The sequence below is a fragment of the Populus nigra genome, chromosome 13, assembly GCF_951802175.1.
Source record: "Populus nigra chromosome 13, ddPopNigr1.1, whole genome shotgun sequence".
NCBI classification, from domain to species: domain Eukaryota; kingdom Viridiplantae; phylum Streptophyta; class Magnoliopsida; order Malpighiales; family Salicaceae; genus Populus; species Populus nigra.
The window spans coordinates 8,852,630-8,878,041 of record NC_084864.1 but is presented as its reverse complement, the minus strand read 5'-3'; the positions used below and the strand labels follow the sequence as shown (position 1 = coordinate 8,878,041).

Sequence of the window (25,412 nt, the reverse complement as noted above, 5' to 3'; positions counted from 1 at the left end):
ATACTCAAGCAACATAAAAGAATAATAAGTCTACATTCGAGTAGGGTCTAAACAGGAGAGGTTGAGATTATTTCCCTAGTCTATATATTTTTATATGGATACACCTTTTCATTGTTGGGATTTGTAAGGGGTGTTTTGTACTTCATTAATTTGTTTATGAAGTAGTTATACTTGAACTATTAAGCTATTAGAGACACTCTAACTTTAGGGTTGTTTAGGGTTTGTTGCTGAAAGATCAGTTGCTTTTATGATAGGCAAGAGATGATGTGATTTTATTTTTTTCTTTATCTTATTGAAGATCCTATACATTAATTGATTTTAAGAAAAATTGACCACGTGAAAAAAGATGTCTTTATTTCTAAAGAATAGTAAATGATTTATAATTTAGTATAGATAGAGGGGTGCATTTCGGTAAAACTTATGAAATATAGATGTGTTTTTATTTCTAAAAAATACTAGTTGGGCCTTAGAACAATATACCTTTCTAAGAGTTGTAGAGTGAGCTTTTGTTGATCAGTTAAGGGAAATGTCCATGTGTTACAAGATCAACACCATATCATAGGTTATAGCTTAGGGAAAAGTCAAATTTGTTATGCCTTATTGTTTTTATTTTTTATCTTTATAATTTTGTTTTGTTTTTTCCCTCACCATTTTTGTTTGTTTTTTAGGAGTTGTTACTTGAGTTGTGAGCTCTATAATTAAATAACTTGGTCCATCTAGGGCTTCCAAGAGAAAGAAATAGAAGGTTGAATGCCAATTCATGGATATAGTCCTCTATCCCCTGCATTGAATAATCCAAAACTAATTTTTTTATACTCGAGTCAGCAATGTGTAGTGCTTCAGAAAATATATATACAACCTCAAAGTGAGCACCCAATAAGAGGAACATGTGAACCAAGCTCTACTAGAGGAATCTTTCGTGTAAGTGATTCAATTTTTTTTTTTATCTTTATATTTTTTTTCACTTTCCTAGCTATCATAGATGAGTTAGATGTAATTCCACTAAACCAAATAGTGGAAAGTGAATAGGATAAATAGGATAAGGTTTATAAGTGGTCAATGAGATCAAGACCGCTATGCTTGATTTTTGAAAGGAGTTGTAGGTGTCGACTTTTATCTAGGTTGAGCTGGAAGTAAGGCCTTTTAAGGGAAAAAAAAAAAGGAAGCAACCTTTGTAGCTGTATAAGTAGCTAGCCAAGCTAATTGATGTTGAACAGTCCTTGAAAGAGGAGGGGTAAAAAGAAAAAAGCAAAAGAGGCTAGTTGTCAACTTGACTCGAAAATGGAACAACATCAAGTAAGAAGTGTTTTGGCTAAGATAAGTTGGGAATTTTCCAAAAAAGCTCATCAATATATAATAGAGGAGTTGAGAGTGTAAAAGATCCTAAAAGACAAGCTTTTCACATTGATAATAGATTCGGCTAAGAGGTCTTAGAGGGCTGATAGTGGACTTTTCTTAGTTTTTCTCCCTAATCAGGCTGTTTAACTTCAAGAAGCTCTACTTAGATACAGCTATTGCTGCTACTCGAGGGGCAGTACTTGTCTGACCTGGATGATAAAAACATTTTAGAGGATGAAGATAGGACTAAGGATGAGGTTGTCTAGGGTAACCAAGAAGAAGATCTTCTAGATTGAAGAAAAAATAGCTCATAATTTACTAGAGAATATAAAGTAAGCCCAAATAGAGATAGAGCTCCTAGTGGAGATTATAAAGGAGACATCAACCCAAGACTTGGTCAAAATGGATTAGGTCTTTATCCATTATAATTAGTTCATTTCACCCCCAATCTTACAAGTATTGATTTTTATACTTAGAATATTTTTCTTTTATAGTCTTTAAATGATATTTTTAATATTAATTCAATTCTTTATTTATTTTCATTGTTTTTTTCCTTTTCATCTTGTTATTTGAGTTCAGGACCTCTATCGCTTCATAAATTAGGGTTTATATCCCTAAACCTAGTTATTCAAGGTTTAAAGCTCTAATAAAGTGCTACATGGGATCCATGGCTCCCAATGATAAACTTTATAGGATTTGGGATTCAAAGTCCCCATTTAGTGTATCATCCGTCCTTTTTTAACGTTAAAAATTCGAGTAAGTCTTGCTCATTTGACTATGCCTATGATTATGTATTTTATGGATTTTATGATTTTAAGTCACTTTTTTAGCCTTTATATTTAGGGAAAAGTTCAACAAAAAAAGTGTCTCGTATATGAAGGGCTTTTTTTTCCTTTATACATGGACAAGGTGCCCTCTTGTGCCTAAGAGGGATCAAACATTTATACTCGCAAGATGTGTTCTCATGCCTAAATGGATTTAAAAAAAAAAAAAACTTGGATAAGGTGGCCTCTCATATCTTAGGAGATTTTGTATTTATACTTGGAAATAATATACTTGGTAAAAAAAGCTTGGATAAAGGGTGAGCAAAAAAATCAAAAAACCGATTAAACTGAGAAAACCGGAAACAAAATTGAAAAAAACCGAACTGTGAAAAAAACCAATTAAACCGATTAGAATTTTTAAAAAACTGACCGGTTCAATTTCAATTTTATAAGCCTGAAACTGAAAAAACCGATCTGAACCCAACCCAACCCAAACCAGAAAAAAACCGAGCCAAACAAAAAAAAAACAGAAAAACCAAGCTAAACCAAAAAAATCGGTTTGAACCGGTTTTTTTTTTCTAAAATAACCGAACCAAACTGAAACCAGTCGATTTGAACTGGTTTTGTTTTTTTGGTTTGGTTATTTTTTTTTTATAAAAACTGAACCAAACCGAACCGAAAATGATCACCCCTAGACAATATGGTTTTCCTAAACCGAGAGGGTTATTGTTTTTATACCTAAACATCTTATTTTAATTAATAGAATACTCTAAGAAAGATTTTCATGAAAGCCAACAATTTATTAATGTTTCATGATTTACACAAGTCATTATTATTTATTAATAGTATGACTTAAGATGATCTAAATGTTATAAGTGGGGTAATATCTTCCCTTCTTCATATTATAAATGGTAAGTGTTGGTCTTGATTAAGTGGATGAGTTTTTAAGGTTTATCGCATTATGATGCTTGCTTTCCTTTATCTTTCATATTGCATATAGATTTAAGCTTTTTTAATATTAGATCTTTTATACAAAAACATCGACTTTTTACTAAAATATTATGATATTAGGCAACCTTTTTTCATACACCTCATTCCAAACTAGTGCCATTATGTAGGTTTCTTCTAGGAGGTCCAAGTTGGTCCTAAATTTTTTATCAATAATTCTGATAGAATAACACTAGACTCGATAATTACGGAAACCAATTTTAGCTACTATAATGGTTTTAGTCTTATATATCAATAAAAATATTGCTTTGCCCATTAAGGATTTTTTAGTAGTTTATATGCCAATAAAATCTCATCCATATGCCATTCCACTTTACCTTTAACCCATCAAATTTCTTCTTAAACTTATTCAAAAGGATCAAATTTATGAGCTCAATCTGTCTATTTTTCTGATGATAGGATATTGAGAAGAATTTATGGTCAATTCAAAACCTTTAAAACTACTTTTATTTATTTATCAAATTATGGGCCATTATCAATGATTTGAACTTCGGTAAAACTAAATAAATAAATTATGTTCTTTCACATGAAAAAAGTCATATTGTTAAATATGATTTTGACTAAGACTTCAACCTCAACCTATTTAATTAAGTAATCCACAACTACGATGACAAACTATTTCTTTTTTAAGGACTTTAGGAATGTGCTTAAAATATCCATTCATCATTAAGAGAATAACAAGTGGAAAAAGATTGTTGTCTATTGGTGTAAAGTAAGGGAAGTGAGCAAACCTTTGAAACTTATCACACTTCCTAACCATTTTCATTACATCATGAAGGATAAGGGCCAATATGACCTTATTTAGGTAACTACAACAACAACTCGCTCTTACCATTTTGTGGATTCTACATATTCCCTCATGCATCTCCTTTATTACTTATTAGCTTATATATATATGGGGTACAGTTTAGGAGAGGGGTTAATCCTGATCTTTTATAATGATACCCTTTGCTAGAATGTAATTTGATGCTCTATTTATAATGATGCTCTGGAATGTACAGCAACTGGGACCAACAACACTAGATTTATCCCTTCACTCTCCCACTTTTTATAAGATCTAAAAAAAACAAAAAAATAAAATTAAAGTCAACTGTTTATGTGAATTTTTTGTCTTTTGCAGGTAATGGTGAGTCACCGCCGACAGAAGGAGAAGAAGAGAAAAAAAAGACCGAAACCTTTAACTAAGTAGATCTCTTTCCTCGGAAGTTATTTTGTCTAACCTTCAGTGTAGAAACAAGGAGGGGGAAAAGGAGTATCGGATCTACTGGTTCATGCCCATCCAATAGTGGTGGCGTGTGAATCCACGCACTGATGTGCCACGCGCCACCATTGTTCCAGCAACACTTTTGACCCAATTTCAATATACCCCGAACTGTTAATTTGGTTTAATTTGTGTTTGAATTTTGAAATAATTTAATTATTTACATTGAATTATGAGTTTATTTTTTGGGTGTATTTGTTTTGTGAACGTTAAATATTGATGCATAAGTTATATTCAGGTCGGTTTATTTATTTGTTTAGGATGAAATTTGAACGAAGTACGTGACATTAATAAAATATATGTGGATGTTTGACGTTGTTTGGTTTTAAGTCGATAACAATAGTTTATTTTAAATTGACATCGTAGTTAAAATAACTTGATAAACACATGTTATTTGCATTTTGTGGAACAATGCCTTAGTCTAGTCATTATATCATTTTTACAATTAATTTTGAGTTTTCCATATTCTTACCCTTTCATATTTAATATGTATAATTGTGATTTACATGCGAGGTATTTTTTCAATATTAAACGAATCGATTCCCTCCTACAAAAAAAAATAAAAAAAAGTATTTCCTTTAAAAATACAATATTTTAATTTACATATGAATTTACATATGATCAAGTCTCTCAAAAATAAATTATAAGATGTATTTTTTATATTAAATTAAAACATAGTTCCTTTTATTTTTTTATTAACATTAAACAATTAGATTTTTAACTTAATAAGATAAAGACCAACCTGCTGAAAAGTACTTTTCTTTGACCATGAACACACCAACAATTAAAAAACACAGTATTTTCTTAATTTATATCAGACAAATAAACAATACAGCTTATCTCAAATAAAGCTTATCTCAAATAAAATATAATCAAATCCAATCAGAAGCGCACTCCAAAAGTATTTTTCCAAGATAAGCTCGAAGCATACCTTAAAGCATCAGCATGGTGACATGAGATAAGCAAAGAATTGTGAAAATGGAATGTTCACTCATGAAAGAAAACAGGGACAAAATGTTAGCAGCTACTTTCCATTAGCACTTGCATGCTTATCATGCTTATGGAAGGGCCAAAGATTAACAAGGCGCTCAAGTACTGCACTTTTTGAGAAGTAGCCCGAGAATCCAGCAGGGGTGGACGGTGGAGGAAAGTCTTCTGCTGGCATGGCAAAAGGACGAAACATCATCTCCATTTTCTCTAATGTGGGATAGGATCCCACTTCTTGCAGCCTTTCTGGACCCATTATTGGAAGAGTGTGCTCCTGATGCAACGAGGTAGCCTCACTGCCATTCTTCTGTCAAACAAAACAGAACCAAACTTGACGTGGCTCATTCAACTATGCCTAGTTTAAATAGTATTTAGCCTTTATCCCTAGTATCAAATCATTTGGCACAAAAGGAGGTCATCTTAGTAAAAAGAAACAGACACCAGCGAATAATAGAATAAATCAAGATGTTTGACTCTATTGGAATTTCTCCTTTAAGCATGTTTTGCAATTTATTGTACAATCTGAAGGTGTCTAGACAGTGTGTTGATAGAGCCACCACTCATCCACCTTCACAGTGTGGGAAAAAAATAGTGAGGTGAGGGGAAAATTTTTAGCCTCCCTTGTTTGAATAACTACGAGGGGGAATGGGGGGGGGGGGGTATCTGGAGTTTATCTGGAGATGGGAAGGTAATGAATGTTACATCTAGTTAGGACCCTTTCAGATTGAAAGAAAGATGATGAAGTGTCAAATACGGTTAAAAGGGTTTATTTGTTGAAGAAATAAAATTGGGTTTCTAAAAAAAAATTATGGTTAAATAGGAAGTGTCTGAATTAAAGTTAAAATAAGAAGTCTGTCAAAAACTTGTAGGGCTATTCACCTCCCATCCATTAACCCCCAGTCCAGGGGTGAGACTTTGAAGGGGATATGCCTAGTAGGGCATAACTCCAAGCAGTGATGATTGTCAGGCTCAACATTATAAAGACTCTTTTGCCGAAGTGAAATTCAATTTGTATTCCAAACATTAAATGCAAATAAAGGGATAAATATTATTCTCTTCGTTTGTGTGCGCATATGTTGATTAACTTCCTAGATAAAGTTCCAACTTTCCTACTGATTCTTATTTTCTTCGTTTCGTTTGGAAAACAAGTTAAATTTTAAATGATAAATGAAGAGCAGCACCAATACATGGGAGCTCTCTTAGCAACAAATGAATATATGCTTACCTCCAACGGGGACAAGTCTGCCCCACGGCTGAAAGTCATCTCTATGCGGAACCTTTTTGGGTCTTCCAAAGCAACCTGAAATATCAAATTGGAAAAAAAATAAAAAATTGCCTTCCTAAGTTTAACTTATTGTCTCCAATTGCATTAGAGAGAAGGTAACTGGTCAAACTGTAAACTATTCACACACAGCTCTGTTTGATTTAGCGATAAGAAATCTGTTCCCTCAACATGAAAATCTACGACATGGAAAATTATAAGGTTTCAGGCATGAAAATGAATGGCCTGGAAACCTCTTCCTTTTTTTTCTTTTTTTTTTCTCTATAACTCGCCTGAAACTTGAAAGACCCAAAACCATGAAGACTTCCAGTCAAACACTGGCTTTATTAGCTAAGTTCCTAAATTGAACCAGTTCAAGATTATGGATACCAGTTTCTGGGCTTGACAGCCAACCTGGGCCAAGAATAATACTGGCTCTAGCTTTGACTGAAAACAATTTTATTGAGTAACAGTCTAATAAGCCAAAAAGGAAAATATGGAATTAAGGTAATCAAGTAGAAAGAACATTCTAAAAATAGTCAGGATTACCACCTCAGTATTCTCAAACATCCTTAGCACAATATAGCTCATGTAGTCAAGCTCCTTGGTTTTGTACAAACGCTCCAAGGCATTCTGGCAAACAAGGCTATCTTCACCTTGAAGAGATTCATCCAGGTTACAGTAACGGAGAACATTCATAAGGGAATGTATATGTGATTCCTGTCATCCAAGTTGCATGATAAAAACTTCTGAGGATATGATGTATCAAAAATAAAATCTTCTGTTTATCAGCATGTCAAATGACTATCCCGTTTATATCCAACTGAAGTAAATATTTCAGATAGTGCAAGACTAGAAAAAATCAATAACGAGGAAAGGTAGGAAAAAATTGTAGCGTGTGCTAAACATATCAGTGGCTGTACACCCTTGGTTGCCAAAGTGTGAAATGAAAGAAGTAAAACTTGTTTCATTGAAAGAAGTTGAAGGGTGAGTCTATAGAACTCACTTATTCATCAACACTGGGGGTTTCATTCCACAGCCCATTAACATCATCAGCATTGAGATACAACAGTTCACAATGGAAATGTTTAAAAATGAAAACCAAAGAAGTTTTAGTCTAATGATTGGAAATCCCATATAAAAATATGGTGAGTAAGTCCTAGTCTTTGAAAACAACTCAGCATTTGAAAAGTGCATAAAAAAAGAAGTTATTTTGCCGAAGAAACATAAATCTGTCCTCTTCATAATTATAGTTAAGTAACCAAGGATCCTTCAACCCTCTGGTCAAAAGTTGAGATGGTGGAGATCATTCAATTGCCCAATAGGTTTCTATATTAAGTATTCCCGGATTTTAAACCAATAACAGAGAATCTAGTATTATCAAAGAACGTTTCTTGTTTTACAAAAAGCATTGAGTGAGAGAGAGATATGGATGTCTGTGTGTCGTAGAAAGCAGGGGACCGTATTTTTCTTACCGATGTAAAATAGAGGCGTGTACGCACATGGCGTCCTGGGGTCTTTACATTTGCATACCTAATTAAAAGTGAACATTACTAATCAGTGATTCTATATAATGTTGAAGCATCAAGAAAAAGGTTGAAATATTTACTTTGGATCCAAACGGTATTTTGTCTCTTTATCATCATCATCATCCTGATCCATTGATATATCACTAGTGGTGCTAGTTCTTCTCACGTCATCATTCTTAACTGAAAGCTTTAACTGGTAATCTGTGTCTTCCTTTTCAGACTTCTTAGAAGTTGATTGCTGATCTTCATTACATTTTAATTCAGCAACACTAATGGCTTCCTCACGTGTGTTCCTAAGATCAATCAATATTTTACCCAACAAACGACGAGCTATCTGAATTGAAAACAAAAAAGCACAAGTAAGAAACAATATATATAAGAGACTAAAAGTGATGCAAGAGAATCAAAAGATTCACGCACAAAGGTGTAGGAACCATTTTTTATTAGAGCTCCAAACATCAATAACTCCAGTAGTTCCCTAACCCCTTCTCTCACCCTGTCTGGATCTCTACTGTTCGAGGAAGGGTGTTAAAATAATGTTCTACAGTTGACGTGTTAATACAACAATGTGACTTTGAACATGTGCAAACAGCCTAATGGTAACTTACCCTGAGATCAAGCCATTGATCTAGCCTGAATTTATATGATTTTAAGAGCATTTGGTATACTTAATCAAGAAATATTCATCAGAATGTTTGTAGTTAACATCAAAAGTATGTTTGCCAAATATGACATACTGCATAAATTAAGCATCCCTATCAAGTGAATTTTCTCAGTAACATGTGGAAGCATCAAAAAAAGGTACTTCACCTTTGAGCCAATCTTCAATCTCTGCTTTGGATTAATTCCATACTCATTAGGAATGACACCATCAGCAAGTAGCTTCAATAACAATATTCAAAACACAAAGAGAAATTACAATGATTATCCAATAATAGCTCAATGCTATGTATATTTGCAAGAGAGAATTGATTTGATATGTGTACTCCATTGCCTCTAAAATTATATTTCATATAATCAACAGTTATGTCAAATGTGTCCTTAATTCAAGAAATGGGCACCGCATACTGAAAAGAAGCCAGACATTGCCATCTTAATCAGCATATTGTAGGGGAATAGTTTTTACTATATCTTTATGACATTCAGTTCCACAGTACAAAAGCAGACCAAATCTGCTAGTGATGAATGCTTAAAGACAAACACAACATCTGTTAAAAAAGCATAAATTGTTGGACCAGAGTCCATTTATACCTGAGAAACTTTGAAGAGTTCATCCAGGCCCTCTAGATTAAGGTGAGCATTGTGTAACAGATCATATCTGTAAAATGGTAGATCAAATAAAGAAACTATATAACAGTCGGAAAACAACTACAGTGAGAACATGGTACCATGAATCTTCGATAAAATTAGTATGCCAAAGGTTTTTGAATAAGGCAAGTCAATCACCATCAGCAAAAAATAAATATAGTTTCATACCAATTTTGAGACAATATAATATAAATGAACATTTATAGATATCCTGCCTCTACAAGCATCCTTCACCCTTCCATCTCAAGGCAGCAAATATCAGTCATGCCAACATCCATGGACAAATGGATGTCTTTGTAACACCTTGTGCATTGTAGATGTTACCATGCATCTCACTATAAATTAATGCCATTACTGGGCCCACTCAGATTAGCACAAACCCGCCCAAACCATCACTTGGTGTGCAGTCCCTTAATCTCAAAGATAATTGAAAAAAGAAAAAAAGAGAAGAAAAAAAAAAGAACAGGAAGCAAGACAATAAGAAAACCACATACTGCAAATATGCAGTAAAAAATGCTAAAACAAAAAAACCACAGAATTTCAACTTTCATGGCCTGTAGACAACCATAAATTGTGTAGTTAAGCTTAATAAAGATTTTGAGTGCAACAAAACAACTGCAGGAATATTTTTCACATTCATGATCATTAGAAGGTAATAATTTAGTATCGGGTGTATTATTACTTTCTAAGAACTTGAAACAAAGCATATACTGGAAATAGAGAACTTACTTGCAAGAGTCATAAACATCAGGAATTTGTGTTATATCAAACCGCCTGTATGTAAATCAATAATTAAGAAATGTTAGACAATATGTAAGTTTACTAGAACTGTTCTATCATATTAACAGAAACACTTCTTTTTTAACTTTTGTTAAAAAATACAGATGCTGAAATTCCATATTCTTGAAAAGAATAACATTGAAGTGACATTAACATATATGTATAAGGAAATGCAAGAGCAGCAACCCCTTAATCATTTACACTCATCACACTATCAACAACCAACACAAATAATAGCAACCACTTACACTTTGCGTTCATTATACAAGTCTCTTTCAAGCTTCTTCCAGCGAGCATACATCAACAAGAATCCCTCACTTCCACAGGGTAATCCAGCAGCAATACGATCTATATCAATATTTATTTTACCAAGAGCCTTTGCTTGGTCATATGGTGGAATTACTTCATATGAGCTTGTCTCTGTAAGTTCTTCATCTTCATCCTTGGCAAGTAGTCTCACTTGTTCTGTCACCTTCTTGGTCAATGTTACCTATTCACGTTGAAACACAAAATGAGGGGAAGATGAGAAGTTTGGAAAAGTTTCTACGTCTAACAATGAGATACACCTCATGGAAATTAGTAAAAGAACTCCAGAAATTGTTACATAAGCAACAGAGAGAGAGAGAGAGAGAGAGAAACTAGCCACTAAGGTAGGAATTTTTATTATACTACAGTGTAACAGCCATATATCAACTACAAGTTAGCAGAAGGCACCCTACAGAGTTGATTTAACAATTTCCCAAGGGCTGAGATTCAAATCTAATAATGATAATATCACTCTTTCAAGTACAGAAAAGTGGCATAAAACTTAAGAGCATCAAAACATGAGAAGAGTTACTCTATTTTTACCATTAACTATTACTCAGCAGGAATTAGCTTCTTGTATGCATCACTTGAAACCTCATATTCATAATGGAAACCCTTGGGTCCATATATAAATAAGAGTTCCTTTGAAGACGTACAGATACAAAAATGATAGAAAGTTAATTATAAATAAAAATCATTGATTTCAGGTGAATCATTCAATCAGTTTGACTATCATGGAGTTAAGATACAGATTTCCAATTAAAATAGAGAAAACAACTTTTTTGTGAAGTATGTGCAACACCTGAAGTTAAATGCCTGCTTTGACCTCGAACAATGCAACAGTCTCCCAACAATCCTTGTGTGTTTTTTTTTGAAAAAAGAAAAACTACTGACAAAGCCTCCAAGTAAAATCGAGCTTAAAGAGAGTGTTTTGTATTATCAATATAGGCATGTACCATTAGAAATATCCACAGAAGTGTGAACCTGTATGTATAGACATTAGGCTCATCATGTTTCACTAGCAAGAATATTCACCAGTTTAGGGAGAAGTTCAGAAGCATTTGAAGGCAGTCCAGCTCCATCAGTCATCCAAGGACACTCAGAGGATCCATTGCTATGAACTATCTTTGCAGCAGATGTTATAATCTCATTCAACCTAGCCTGCAAAAAAATCAATAAAACAAAAGGAAATCACTGTTAGAATAGAGCACAACATCATTCCAGACTTTTGGAGATGATTGAGCCTAGCAAACAATCAAAGGGAAAGAAAGCAATTAGTTTATTCATATTGGAGATGCTTAGCTTGTGTCAATCGGGATACATGACATCAAGTAATGTTTAATAATAATAGGAATAGAAAAATATTTAAGGATATGAACATCATCTGAATTTAACAGTTTGGTGTCATAATCATGGTCAATTACTGGATATTAAATTCAGCCGGTAGAAGATAAAAAAGCGCTAATGCATTTCAAGGAGCAAAACAAACCTTGGCTTCTTCCATCTCACTGCTGGCATTGTCAAGCCCATCCAGCATGGAGGAATCCTTACTAACAAGGGAAACCTTGATAAAGTTTAACAGGTCAGTTAAAAACTCAATATCCAAAAGCAGTAAATCTAAAGAAAAGATCACAGACCAGAATTGGTGTTAGCTGTCCTTCCAGATCGAGGAGGCCCTTTGCAAATGCCGCTGCGGACATCTGTCAGAAACTATTTGTGAATGATGTGTGGCAATTCAGTCCATAATTGGAATAGCACCCAAATAAGAAAACAAAGCAACCAAAGATTACGTACAATTTTATTTACACTAACTACTATGCTATACCTGTACACGACCTTCATCAGAGCTGTAAATTTTAAGGTCATGACGATATGTGCTATGAAGACGAAGCAGTCCTGTGCCTTCACCTGAAATTTTATACATCTCCATCAAGAGAAGCAAAGATATACAATCTTGAAACTAAACCACCATAGTTTATGCTGTTCTGATTGTCAATGAAAAAGGGCCTCCCAAGTCCAACTTAAAAAGAAGCATGCAACCATTCAGACCAAAATTCATCCTAAAAGATAATAATTACTAAGTGCACTGGAGAACATGTGGCAGCAGGAACATAAATCTACTTTGTCCTGGGTACGTCTACTAACATTCTGGTCAACAGCCATGGCCTAGAAATTAAAGATAACATCACATCAATTGTTAATATCTTCCATTGAGCAGCTGTCAACATGTTTGAATGAATAAATCAAGTGAGATGACATAAGTAGTAAACAAAAAGGTCTACCAGAACAGTTAAAACAAGAGGAAAAGCCATGTATAGTTAAGAAACTAAAACTGCCAGATACTAAAGTCCCGGAGTAATTAATGAAGAAAATATTGCAGAATCTAAAGTGGCTCCCATAAATCATGGCCCAGAACAGACTACACAAGGACTTCAAAAACTGCCGTTGATAGGATGGAAAAGCAGCATCGAATCTTAGTAAAGGAGTTCAAATTGCCTGTACTCCCACATGTAGCTAAAGTCACCTATAATTCATTTATTTGAAAATCTAGTACATATTATACAATCATCTTGTGAAAAAGACATCAAACAAAAACACTGCAAGTTACATTTAGTAAAGCTGGCAGTATACTGCAGGCATTCATAGAGTTATATTTCAAGAAGCAAACTGAACAAGGAACAAGAAAAAATTCTGAGCACAGTTGTAAGACCTAGACTCAAAGTTCTATCAGTCATAGATGATCAAAGAACACCAAATAGCAAAATGTCAGAAGAGAGGCCTAATAAAATCTTGGACAAGCATATGCCTGATGATTATTATCTCCTTTAAAAGAAAAAAGGTTCGTTATCTTGACCTGGATACATATTATTTCGAAAATATCTACCCAGCTCTTCTGCCTGCAAAGATATCAGAAAAGCAGAAATGAAAATCAAAACAAAGTAAGGTGGTTATTTTACTGTCAAGGGTATGACGAATTTGGCATAGTATTACTTCACTAGAGGAATCTTTAGATTGTCACTATGTATGCAAAATAAATTAAACATAAGATCAGGAAGACATCAATTATTAACACCTGCTTTCTGCCAGCATGGGTAAGAACACCTCCATATTTAAGGACCATGAGAGCTTCAACGGGTCGTTCTTCCTCACCTTCACCATTACTTTTTGGAACTTTAACCCACTTTAGAGGTTTTAGCTGGACCTTCCTATAAATACCAGAGAAATGCCCCCCCTGGAATAAGAAACACTTCAAGCATCAGACACATAATAGCAATATGTGAAGATGCTTTAACAATATATTAAATATGGCTACTTGAACTCTAAGCATTGTGCATGGAATGCCAAATCAACTCTACTCTTAACAGCATTGTTCCTGCATCATCAGAGTTGCTTTCACGATTGCTAAAAGCAAGTTGAGCCATTAACATCAATCCAATCACAGCTTGACTACACTTCTAACCATAAATGATCAAAATTTCACCCTAAACTCACTTATGAAGACAAAGTGATGGAATAGCCATGGGTAAATGAAATGGAACAAGTTATAAACCCATAGATCTACAGAAGATATACTTAAATCATAATAAACACGGACTGCTACAGGATATCTTGAGACATCAAATATTAAAGATAAATGAAACAACCTCCTCAAGAACTGCTTTAACTTGTCGTAGCTTTTCAGCATGCTCAAAGTCTTCTGCCTCACTATCACTTTCTCGACCAGGTCTATATAGCAAAAGGAGAAAAGTTAAATAACCAACAAATATTAATCAGCATTGGGAAAAAAAATATATGGAAAACGCAATTTCCAATGTTCATAGCAGCCAGGCAAGATCTGACATGAAGAGCAGTTTCAGTACCATGACAGATCCAGTACTCTCAGTGCTCATAAGTTTGCATTCCTATTAATTTTTAAATGAAAATCATATGGACCATGAACTTATGATCAATCTATGTTTCGGAAAGCAGATCCCTGCCCCCTGAAGAAAATTTGAACTCCATCTTCCAGATTATAAGCATCAAGCAGACAAACACTCACTGTCATGTGTAACTAATTGGCAAAGCTTAATGCATGACACTAACAATGATAATAGATAAGCCACAAAATTTATTAGCAAAGTGCATCTCAAAAAAACTGTTGATGATGGTAATAACAAATGTTTGAATGACACATTTATGAAATTCTATAATGTATATCACTAAAAGGCAGAACGATATTAAAGCACAAAGGAACCCATCTTTGGCAGTTAAATCAGTGGAGTTTTTGAGCTTCAAATGATATATTAGCAAAGTGCATCTCAAACAAACTGTTGATGATGGTAATAAAAAACGTTTGAATGCCACATTTATGAAATTCTATAATGTATATCGCTAAAAGGCAGAATGATATTAAAACACAACGGAACATATCCTTGGCAGTTAAATCAGTGGAGTTGTTGAACTTCAAATGATACCTTGTACGAGGTACAAGTATTCGAGTTGCATCTAACAGATCTTGTAATTGAACAGCACTTTTAAGTTTTGTCTGAGGAAGAAAGCAAAAATAAAAGCTGATATAAACCAACTTAATAGTACTACAAGACAACAGAATAGTAAATGAATAAAAACGGGATAAAAACATCAGCAGTACAGTTAGTTTTAGCGATTTTCTAATTTAGGCCTTGTGCTTCATTTTTTTCCAAAGTACATGTATATTTTGCAGAGTAACAGATCAGTTCATACAACTAGTCTCCGTTTAAAATGCAGCTGATATGACCACTATCTTATTAAGTATCTCCATTACGACAATACATGTGAGAAACATCATCAAGATGGGGAAAATTAGCCCAAAAACTCAATTGAGATTTTGTGGTTTAAGAATAATTTCTAAAAACACTTGTGACTGCAAAAGTATCCAAAACTGGGATAACCATGCTAACAAAACAGTGGCCCGCACACTTATTCCCAACACTGTAGAGTTGATGATGGGAAAGAATCAGGGGAGATCATGCCATAAAGGGAAATAGAAGAGGAGGCAAAGACATCACATGGGTTTTTTTTTTTCACTCAACATAAAATGGGAATCAAACAAACAAAAATAAATAAGGTGTTTGATCATCAACCTTCCAATCTCCAAACACGTGATTTTTGTTATTGACATTCTAGCCCCAAATCTGATTTATCTTTCTAATAAACAATCCCATATCTCATATATGATTTATTTAGGGTCAATGTAAAATGATAAGCAAATAAGAAAAAATGGGATACGAAGAGGGTTTTTGATCATCAACCTGCTAGTCTCCAAACAGCTGAAAATCTTTTTTTCGACATTCTAAACCCAATGAGATAACAGCAACACCAGCACTTTTAAATGGAGACTAAGAATATGAACTGATTTTTTTTACTTTCTGAAACATGCAAGAATATTTCCCTGAATAAGAAGTTAAGGACTCAAATAAAAATAAAAATAAAAATAAAAAATCATCAAAAGTACATGTACCACTGATGTCTTTAACCCCATAATAAAGGAATCACCTCAGATCTGGGTCGTCCCCCATTGTACTTTAACATCAAATTCAGCAGCTTTTCCTCTGTGACCTTCAACTTCACCTTCTGTTTGGGAGTTCTATCACCACTGACCACATAAAACACAAATAAGAAGGTAGATTTGAAAATCTTAAGTGAAGTAAAATACTACAAGGAAATGATATAACTTACTGACGAATAATGGCAATCACACAGCGTAGCTCCTCAGACTGCCCAAATGTACCAATAATCCCACTTCCCTGACGAGTTAATCCCTCAGAAGGCTGGACTGGTTCATTGACTTTCCATGGTAAAGTGGGGGGAATTGCTGATGAAAGATGAGGAGCTTTCGCATCCAAAAGCATCTTTCTCAACACACAAGCAGAATCATCATAATATCTGTTTTGAGAATGGAAATGATGTAAGAAAATTGCGAGAATTGTGAAATTGCTAGGAAGAAAATGAAAATAAGTAAACCAAATAATAAACAAGTTCCAGTTTTGCACAATCAGGATATACTGTGAAAATTCAAATAAAAACTGATAGCTATAGAAAGTAAACATTCTATTACTTTTCATAATTTCATGTAATATGCCAACACAATAAAAGAAATGAAGACATGGTAATTAGTCCAAATAAAAAGCTCAACAGGTTGAGGAATCAGGACGCATTTGTCAGATTTTTCTTTCCTTATTTTTTTAGAAGAACAGCAAGGGAGAGTTTGCTTTCAGAATTATTTTGCAGTTTTCATCTCAGCTTTTTTTAATCTAGAAAATTGTCTCACGTGAATAATTAGAAAAACAGGTTTGCTAACCACAAGTTTTCCAAAATAGAAAACAAGGAATTCTTTTGGTTTGCCTTCCAAATAATAAGAAAATGAGGTTTTTTTCTTAAAAAAAAAAAGACTGACCAAAAACAGCACTTGTTTTCTAGAGTTGGAGTATTTGAACAACTTTCACTACTTCCCAGAAATGGAGATAGAAAACACTTGTTTGAGAAAGTATTTTTCATTTTTCAATTAGAGAGCATGTTTCAACAGTTCTCGGTTTTCTAGAAAAATGGAAATTTTCCACAAGTATACAGTCTTAACATTTTAGACTAAACAGTGAGCAGCATATGACTAGTTAAACAAGCATCTACGAAACTAAAATTACTTAAAAAAATATAATGACCAGTACTTGTAGGAATTTTTCACAAAACTCCATCCATTTACATCACAAACATATGATCGTCCTTCACAACGCAGGAGATCAAACCCACAAACCTGCAAGCAACAATAATTAAGTATTGACTGACAATACAATATCAGTAATGAAGACAGCACTAATAATATGAAAGTAAAATGGAGAAATCACATTGTACTTATTTATAGGAAGATATGTTTAGCTGTTACGAATAAACAGTATTGAAAAGATCAGCAACCACAAACTACATGCTTGAAAATGACTTAGAAGAAGACACATGAGTCTTAACAGGGAGGCTAGGCTAAAGCAGTTGTCCTAACAAGATTCAAGCGGCTATTGTTGAGTTCAGTCATTTTTTTCACAAAGATAAGAATGACAAAAGGTCACATAAAACACATTGGATGACACTAGCAAAATGAGCTCATTGCAATAACTAATCATGTCAGTGAGAAACATCAATAAACTAACCCATCTAATGCACCTACACTTATCAATCATTATTGAATATTTACTGTGGATCATCATGGCAGGAGAAAGGCATACTGTTGCACTTCGCAAAAGAAATAAAAACTAAAGCAATGACAAACCAGTCTTTTTAAAGCAATGAAAAACCAGTTAGCATAAGGTATTCATGAGGAGACACAATCAAGTAGAATAATAATATCTTGGAAGCCAGAAATATATTAAGTAACTAAAACCAGATTCTAATTCCATACCGCCTGCCTAAATGCAATGCAAACATCTCTTGCCATTTGCTTCTCGTTAGGTGTCAGTAACACTGGATACCTTACCTGTCAAACACGGTAAGAGGATTTATGACACAATCATCATAAAACTCTGAACCAGGAATATAAATGTAAATCAGTTCAGGAGTATCATGCCTTCTGATTGCAGTATACTTGCATTAGGAAAGAGTACATGTACACACGCAGGCATGCATGTATATTGGAATGTTACTTCTCTTATTTAATCCTTTTCTTACGAGTTTAAAAATTCATCACTTGAGAAGCAAACTTAGTTCAGTTAACCAGTTGTCAAATCAACAGAAAAATTTTAAAGGTAGCTTGGCAAGTCTGTTAATACAATTTACTTGAAGAGTCAATACAATTCATAGAAGTGTTATGTGTCAATTCTGACACCTGTAGTCTGAAAGCATTATTGAACTGTGAAACCTGAACAAGAAGCATTTGCCAAATTATGAGAAAAGACCTAGAATGTTGCTCTAAGGAATGTGATATACTAAATAGTGAGAAGAGGCAACTGTGCATTGCTTGCCTAACTAGACAAAAGAATTACTGAGAAGAGTTTATATCTATTTTCTGTAGCATCTTTATCCTAAACTTTGCAGCATATCACTTTCAATGCACTATTTTCCAAAACATAAAAAGTTAGGAAACTAAGTTTGCTTCTCAAGTGTTGGATTTCACAAAAGTGGAATACAATCTGTGCTCGTGGAAGCAAATCACTTTCAATGCACTATTTTCCAAAACATAAAAAGGTAGGAAACTAATTTTACTTCTCAAGTGATGGATTTCACAAAGTGGAATACAAGGAAGCAGCTGAGAAAGTGAATCTGTGTTTGTGGATGCACGTGGTTTGGTTTCAGTCAGTCACTCATGCACACACACAGAATGTGTGTATATGTATGTGGGGGGGGGGGGGGGTTGCTACAGGAAATTACCTCTTTTCCATCAGGATTCCGCATGACAACACCATCAACAACAGGAGATTTCCTTGCCTCAGCGTGTGCATATTCAGGACCAACAGTATACACCTATAATCATTTAATGATTTACCAAGGCAATCATTTGTAAATGTCAGTAACAAACAAACACAGGAAGAATTGAATCCTTCATGTATAAAAAGAAATCAAAAACAGATAGCATGAACATAATGGTGCTCGCACAAAATAGTTTCAAAACAAACCAACCAATGCTTTCAGGAAGAAGGATAGAACTGCAAGCAGCATGGACTAAAGCAATAACAGACCCTCACCACTAACGGTTGATAGTGAGCCAAAAATACTTGAAATACCAGAAACATAAAAACAACCTGATGTGTGATCACATAGAATACATACATCGTACAAAAGTCAATTTGGTAATAGGTTTATGAAAAATTACTTGCCAGACTAAAATAAACCAAGGGAAAGTTCAGAAATGTGTGTGAGAAGACATATAATCAAAAAGTGAACATAGAAACATGGTGATCCTTTTTTTCAAGTAACAGGTAAAGTTCAGCCTGAAGCAAAATTTGAAGCCTACTAGCATCTACAAGTTACCACAAATTTCACACTGTATAGGAATGGATTGCATTTTCTCTTGGGAGAATACAAAGTACGCCAAGCTATCTCATAACATGATGCATATTACTATTTTATACCACAGGCCAATTATGCATCTGAACAGCTCATATCAGTTTAACTTGACTAGGCACTTGTATCAGTTTTATAGGTTCAGATGTTCCTCCCATCAATTTCTTTCCATCCTTTCTGTGATATTATTGTGACAGGTTAGAATTCAAAACATAAACACCACTGAAATCTATAACATGCTCCATCTGTATTGTTACCATGCAACCAAATTCAAATCCTAATAGCATGATCAAATTCTGTATCTCTCTTCAAATTAAAATTAATCAACAAAGGAACCTGGACAAAATGCCCCACCTATTTCAAATCAATCACAAGTTCTAATGAACTTTCTAAACGTATTGCAACATGGACTATGTGTGTCTACATCCTATCACAATGACATTAACAAGTAAACGAAACAACATGGGCAAACTTTCAACAGAAAACTATACAACCTTCACATCTGTTCCTCCAGTTGGCATAAATTCTTCATATATGTAAGAGCCTTCACGCCTCACTCTTCTAACATCTGGATGGAAATCACTTGACCGATTACCAACCTGAAATGAGACCTGATCAAGTACTTGTACTGTGATAGATAATGGAGAGAAAAAGGATCAGTAAATAAAAACTTTTGCAACATCCAAGCTATCAGGCATCTTGAAAAGTGAGATGCAAATAACTACATGGAAGTATGATTGGAAGGTATGCCTTAATAATTCCATAGCTATGCACAAATAGGGTGGAAAATAAACAAACATAGCAAAAGAAAATCACACCAAGAGAAACATATTATGGATTGGAATCCTTGTCTATAAACCTGGAAATGCAAGTAGACAAACAGACAACAGAAAGCTAGAATTGACCGTGGCTTAACTGCAGAAAGAGAAAATTGTGTCTAAACCAATCCAATCATTAGTTTTTTCCTATATCTGTAAATGCTTTTTATGTCTTAAATTCTTCCGTAGAATAATCACTAATGCTTCAATAATGTCTCCATAGCATTACAGAATCACTTCTGGCATGGGGAAAAAGAAAGAAAGAAAGAAAGAAAGACAAAGAAACAGAGTTTAGCTTCCAAATTAGAAAAACAGAAGTTGTTGACAAACTTACCTTCCTAAACAATTCCTTCATACCTCCACCTGCTGCACTGGGATAATATATCATGATGCTGTGGTCATCGCCTTCTCAAAAGTACAACAAGCGAGTCATTGTCATGCGTGCTAATAATAGTAAAGCAAACTCTACAAATAAATGCAGGTGCAACAAATAATGAATAAACAGTTATAAGCAGTGTCTATTTAAGGCAACATCTTTATGCAATCCAAGCACAGTGCTCCATCTAGGGCTTCTAAGTAAAGAGGAGAATTTAAGCAATGGATATGAGAAGCAGAAAACACATCACTGTTGACACAAACTGATGACTTTAGAAGCCAAAAGCATCAGAAAAATGGAAATGCTGATTCGATGCAAAGATTTTTTTTTTTTTTTTTTTTTTTTGAAGATAGAAAACTTCAAAATTATAATAAAAAGGCTGCCCATATACAAGTACACAAAATTGAATTAATGAACTCTCATCACTGAACAATTGCAATGGATACATGCACATTATGAGATGTCTGGTCACATGAACAATTACAAAGGTGAACTAGATGTAATGTCCAAAGCATAAATAGTGATGTCCTTAGAAAATAACTATAGCAGTCCACTATACAAGCATCAAGCAAAATACATGGAGCAATGCTGCATTGTTTAGCCCACTCTTAATGGGCAAAAACAGCACAAGTCATGGAACTTGATAAATGTATGAAAAATGCTCACCATCAACAGGCTTCTCTACAAAGGGTTTCCAAAAACGATTTCCATGGACCTCAACAAAATCTTCTTCTTCAATAAAATAATCCAACTCTTGATATGGAAACTCCCTATTAACAAGGGCATATCTCGGGACAGGAATTCCAAACATTTCAGCACGCTTGAATCCCCAAAAACAAATAGAAAATAACTGATTACTTTTAACCAATTAAGAAATAACAATGCACAAGAAATTAAGAAATAACAGTGCACATGACATGGCTCAATTATAGTCATTAGTATACTCCATCAATGAGGGCTAGCAGATTTGAGGAAATATATCATGCAGTCCAATGAGTTCATTCCTTGCAGTAGAATACTGACCAATCATGGTTGAGAACTTGCCTTCAGAACCCTAGGGGAAAAAGAGAAAGAAAACGAAAAACTGCAAGAAATTTTTCAAGAGGGTGGGTAGAAAAATGTTTGATGTGCATGTGTGTGTGTGTGTGTGTCATAATAAAATAGTGTACTATGTCATGCAATATTTCGTACAAAGCACCACGCTGTCAAACAGAAAATAAGATGGAATTTTAGACTCCATACCTCATACACCTTCCGCCGGTCATGAAGAAGATGTTGTGGCACCAATTCATTCACAAGAAAAGGCCTGAATCAAAGCATGATCTATTCAACATTGAACAGCATTTCACTTGGATGTGGACAAAAAATGAAATAGCAGCTTGAGCGGTGGAGTAATAAGGTCTATCGGTAACAGTGGACTAAATATAAAAGGAAAGTTGGAGGCACACAAGTATGGCATTCTTCAGTGCAATGAGAATGAACAGAAACAAGGCATTTGTTCAATTTATTCCACCACTAGGATAATTTTCTACTCATTTTTTCATGGACAAAGAAAAATATCATTCCTTGTCCATATTCACATACCGCCGACCCCAGTTTAACTTCAAGCAACAAAGTGGAAATATAGATGAAGCATGCATTTAGAAACTACAAAAAAGATTTCAGCTTCTCGAAGGTGAGTAGAAAATCGTTTGCATGTATGAAGTTCCCAGCTGACTCTCATCACAAGAAGCATAGTCAATTCATTAATCATTTGAAATGGGAACATGAGCAAGAAATGCTACTTACTTCCTTAAAGTGGCATATGCCTCAGCCTTTTCAAGGGGATAACCAGTGGAATAGAAAGCAATCAAGCAATCACATATTGGCCAGCTGAAACAAGCAAAAACTGCAACAAATCAGTCAACCTCTAGAAGACAGTGAAACTAAGATTCTAAGTGCATTCTCAGATTATATTAACTAGCTTAGACTAAAAGCATCCTCATAATCACGAAGCTAATTACAGATGGCACTGCCAGCAATAAGTCTCCAAATCCTGCCAGCATTAGTGACTGCACAGCACACGTCACGACTCGTGACAGTACTAACCCCTCCAAAAAAATATCTTTTCAGCATATGATAGCGGACGAGTATAAAAATCCAAAAATGTGGACTTGACAAGATATAGACAGAAAAAAAAATCAACGATTCCATTTTTTGTCTCTCTACAAGCCACGTCCTTGTTTTTCATAAAATGAAATCCAGTCTCCAAAAACAAGAAACAGTAAAAGAAAGAAGCATGCATCTCAGTAAACCCAAAGACAACCAAACACTAAATGAACTAAAATTTAAGTATTACCTCTCAATTGGATCCTCAAGAATCACTTTATCACCGAAATACATAACCTAAAAATCATCAAAACGGTAAAGGAAAAGCGCTAATGGAATTATACACTCAATTAAATTCCGAGGAAAAAAAAAGTACTTCGAATTCACCAAATGCTTGTAATCTATCAAGAATCTGTCCCATTGGAGCTGATAACACCTGAAGAAACCACCAATGCAAAAATCCTTCGCTATTAGTGGTAAATCAATAGCGAAATGCTTTTACTATATTATATGAATAAATATTTTCATAGCTTCCGGTTTCTGGTTTCGAAAACAAAAGAGAAAGAGAACCTCAGAGCCGCATTTCACCTTCTTTTCCATCACACAAACTCCAACTTTTATCTTCTTCTCTCCTCCTCCTCCTGCTTCTGTCACCACCCCCATCTCTCTCTGCGTCTACGCTTGGTTGGTTGGTTGGTTTTGTATTTGTATTTATATTTATACACGAAGAGGAAACAGCTAGGGAGTCACGAGAGGAAAAACTGAGAGCAAGCGCTCCTTTCTTTCCCCGTTCTTTCCTTTGAGATATAAATAGCATAGCCGAGGGGGAGAGAGATAAGGGAGTGTTTGGAGAGAGGATTAGCCTTAAGGATGGATTCTGGAATATGCAATTTGAAGGGGGTGCTTTAGGATGAATGATGAGGACGTGTAAGGATCTCTGTACCTCATACGATTTTTGGATTTATAACCTTTTGTTTTTCTAAATTTAGTGCTTCTACTTTTTTTTTTTTATTATTTTTTTTATTTTAGTGCTTTCCTCTTGTACTTGGTGTAGTCATCTCCGTGGACACTTGGCCACAAATTTATGTATAATATTTTTTAAAAAAAAAAAATCATATGTTAACAGAACCCTATCCTTACTATGTCTCTTTCATGCGCCTTTTTCTTTCCCCTAAAAAATCCTCGACAATATAATATCATTTTTTTCTCTACTTGCATCAATCTTTTTGGTAATACGCGTGGATGACAGTTGCTTGATTTTTTGAATTTTTTTCAACAAATATTTAATAAAAAATTAATATGAGATTCATTTATTTCTGTTTTTTCATTATTTACAAATGAATATTTTTGATGTTTATTAAATAAATATGTTTGATTTTTAGTAATTTTATATAAATTTTAACAATTCTAATTAAATTAATCCTTTTGATTTCGAGACCCAAATAACTTTTAACTGGACTTTTTAGGAAATAGGGATATAAATTGAATTGTTTTGTAAATTTGAATTTAATAGCTTTATGGTATTCGGTGCATTCTCAATTATATTTAATGTTTTATATTCATGTATTTATCCATGTAATATTATTGTTGTAACAATTGGAAATTACGTGACTAGAAAAAATATAAATTTGTAAATATTAAGAAACAAAATGGACGTATTGTTTTGTGGGTTAGATTTTTTTTTCTACAGAAAAATATTTTATATGCAAGATTTTCTGACTCATTTTTGTACATAAAAAATTTAAATGTTAATTAAAAAATTTATACGTACATTTAACCAAATAAATCAAGAATTATGTGTGTTAATAAATGAAAAGAAAAAAATCATTAACAAAAAATGAAGATGAAAAAGAAAAAATCAAAAAATATATAGATCAAGATATTTAACATTGCAACACGAGCCTTTAACTGAGATATGTTTAATGACTTTATTTATCAAAATCAAATTTTTATTTAATCAAACGATAATAAAAATAAACATACATGAAATTAATCAAATAAAAAAATAAAAAATATTATATAAAGTTACACATATTAGATATATTATTCAAAACAAATATTTTTTAACATATATATATATATATATATATATATATTATTAACAATACTCTAAAAGACGTGGGGAAAGTACAGTGGCTTTCCACATACCTTTTAGACTTTCCCTATTATTAATATATTATATTATTATAATTATTATATTATATTATAACTTACACTAAAAAGTAAATGAAAAACTGAGCTGTTTTTTCTTTAATTTTTTTTGTGTTTTTTAATGAATTTTTTTTAATTTAGTTTGTTAATGTTAAAATTTTTTTTATGTAGTTATTGGACGTTCATGATACGGATTTCGAGTTTGATGGGTTAACCTGGTTTAACGAGTTAATCCATAATTTTTTTTCTTTTTAATTTATTTTTTTATTTAGTTTAGTTTGTTAATGTTAAATTTCTTTCTATTTAATTATCAGTCTTTCATGACACGTATCCCGGGCTTGACGGGTTAACCTAGTTAATTCTGGGTATACCTGTCAATTTTTTTTTCTATTTAGTTATCAAACTTTCATGACGTGAATCTCAGGTTTGACGGG

At 33.6% G+C, this 25,412-nt stretch overlaps 1 protein-coding gene across 5 annotated transcripts; it reads right to left on the bottom strand.

Annotated features, from left to right (window-relative positions):
- Positions 1 to 5,155: 5,155 nt before the first annotated feature.
- Positions 5,156 to 23,746, bottom strand: LOC133670700 (inositol hexakisphosphate and diphosphoinositol-pentakisphosphate kinase VIP2-like). 5 transcript variants are annotated; one of them, XM_062091276.1, is made up of 30 exons: positions 23,398 to 23,746; positions 23,204 to 23,263; positions 23,078 to 23,124; positions 22,528 to 22,611; positions 21,982 to 22,045; positions 21,406 to 21,559; positions 20,698 to 20,768; positions 20,040 to 20,144; positions 18,913 to 19,005; positions 17,948 to 18,022; positions 17,226 to 17,311; positions 16,240 to 16,446; positions 16,057 to 16,156; positions 14,997 to 15,067; positions 14,187 to 14,268; positions 13,616 to 13,774; positions 13,397 to 13,439; positions 12,368 to 12,450; positions 12,180 to 12,242; positions 12,032 to 12,106; positions 11,578 to 11,703; positions 10,485 to 10,726; positions 10,186 to 10,230; positions 9,400 to 9,466; positions 8,959 to 9,030; positions 8,229 to 8,482; positions 8,095 to 8,152; positions 7,172 to 7,339; positions 6,584 to 6,658; positions 5,156 to 5,665 (listed from the first exon to the last, which is right to left on the bottom strand). In XM_062091276.1, the coding sequence occupies exons 1-30, from the start codon at positions 23,488 to 23,490 to the stop codon at positions 5,396 to 5,398; spliced, it is 3,192 nt and encodes a 1,063-aa protein (XP_061947260.1). In that variant the 5' UTR covers positions 23,491 to 23,746; the 3' UTR covers positions 5,156 to 5,395. The 5 variants fall into 5 exon arrangements, with proteins under 5 accessions (XP_061947260.1, XP_061947262.1, XP_061947261.1 ...); XM_062091278.1 differs by having other exon boundaries at positions 23,416 to 23,746; XM_062091277.1 differs by having other exon boundaries at positions 5,156 to 5,662; positions 23,398 to 23,745.
- Between the last annotated feature and the right edge of the window lie 1,666 nt (positions 23,747 to 25,412).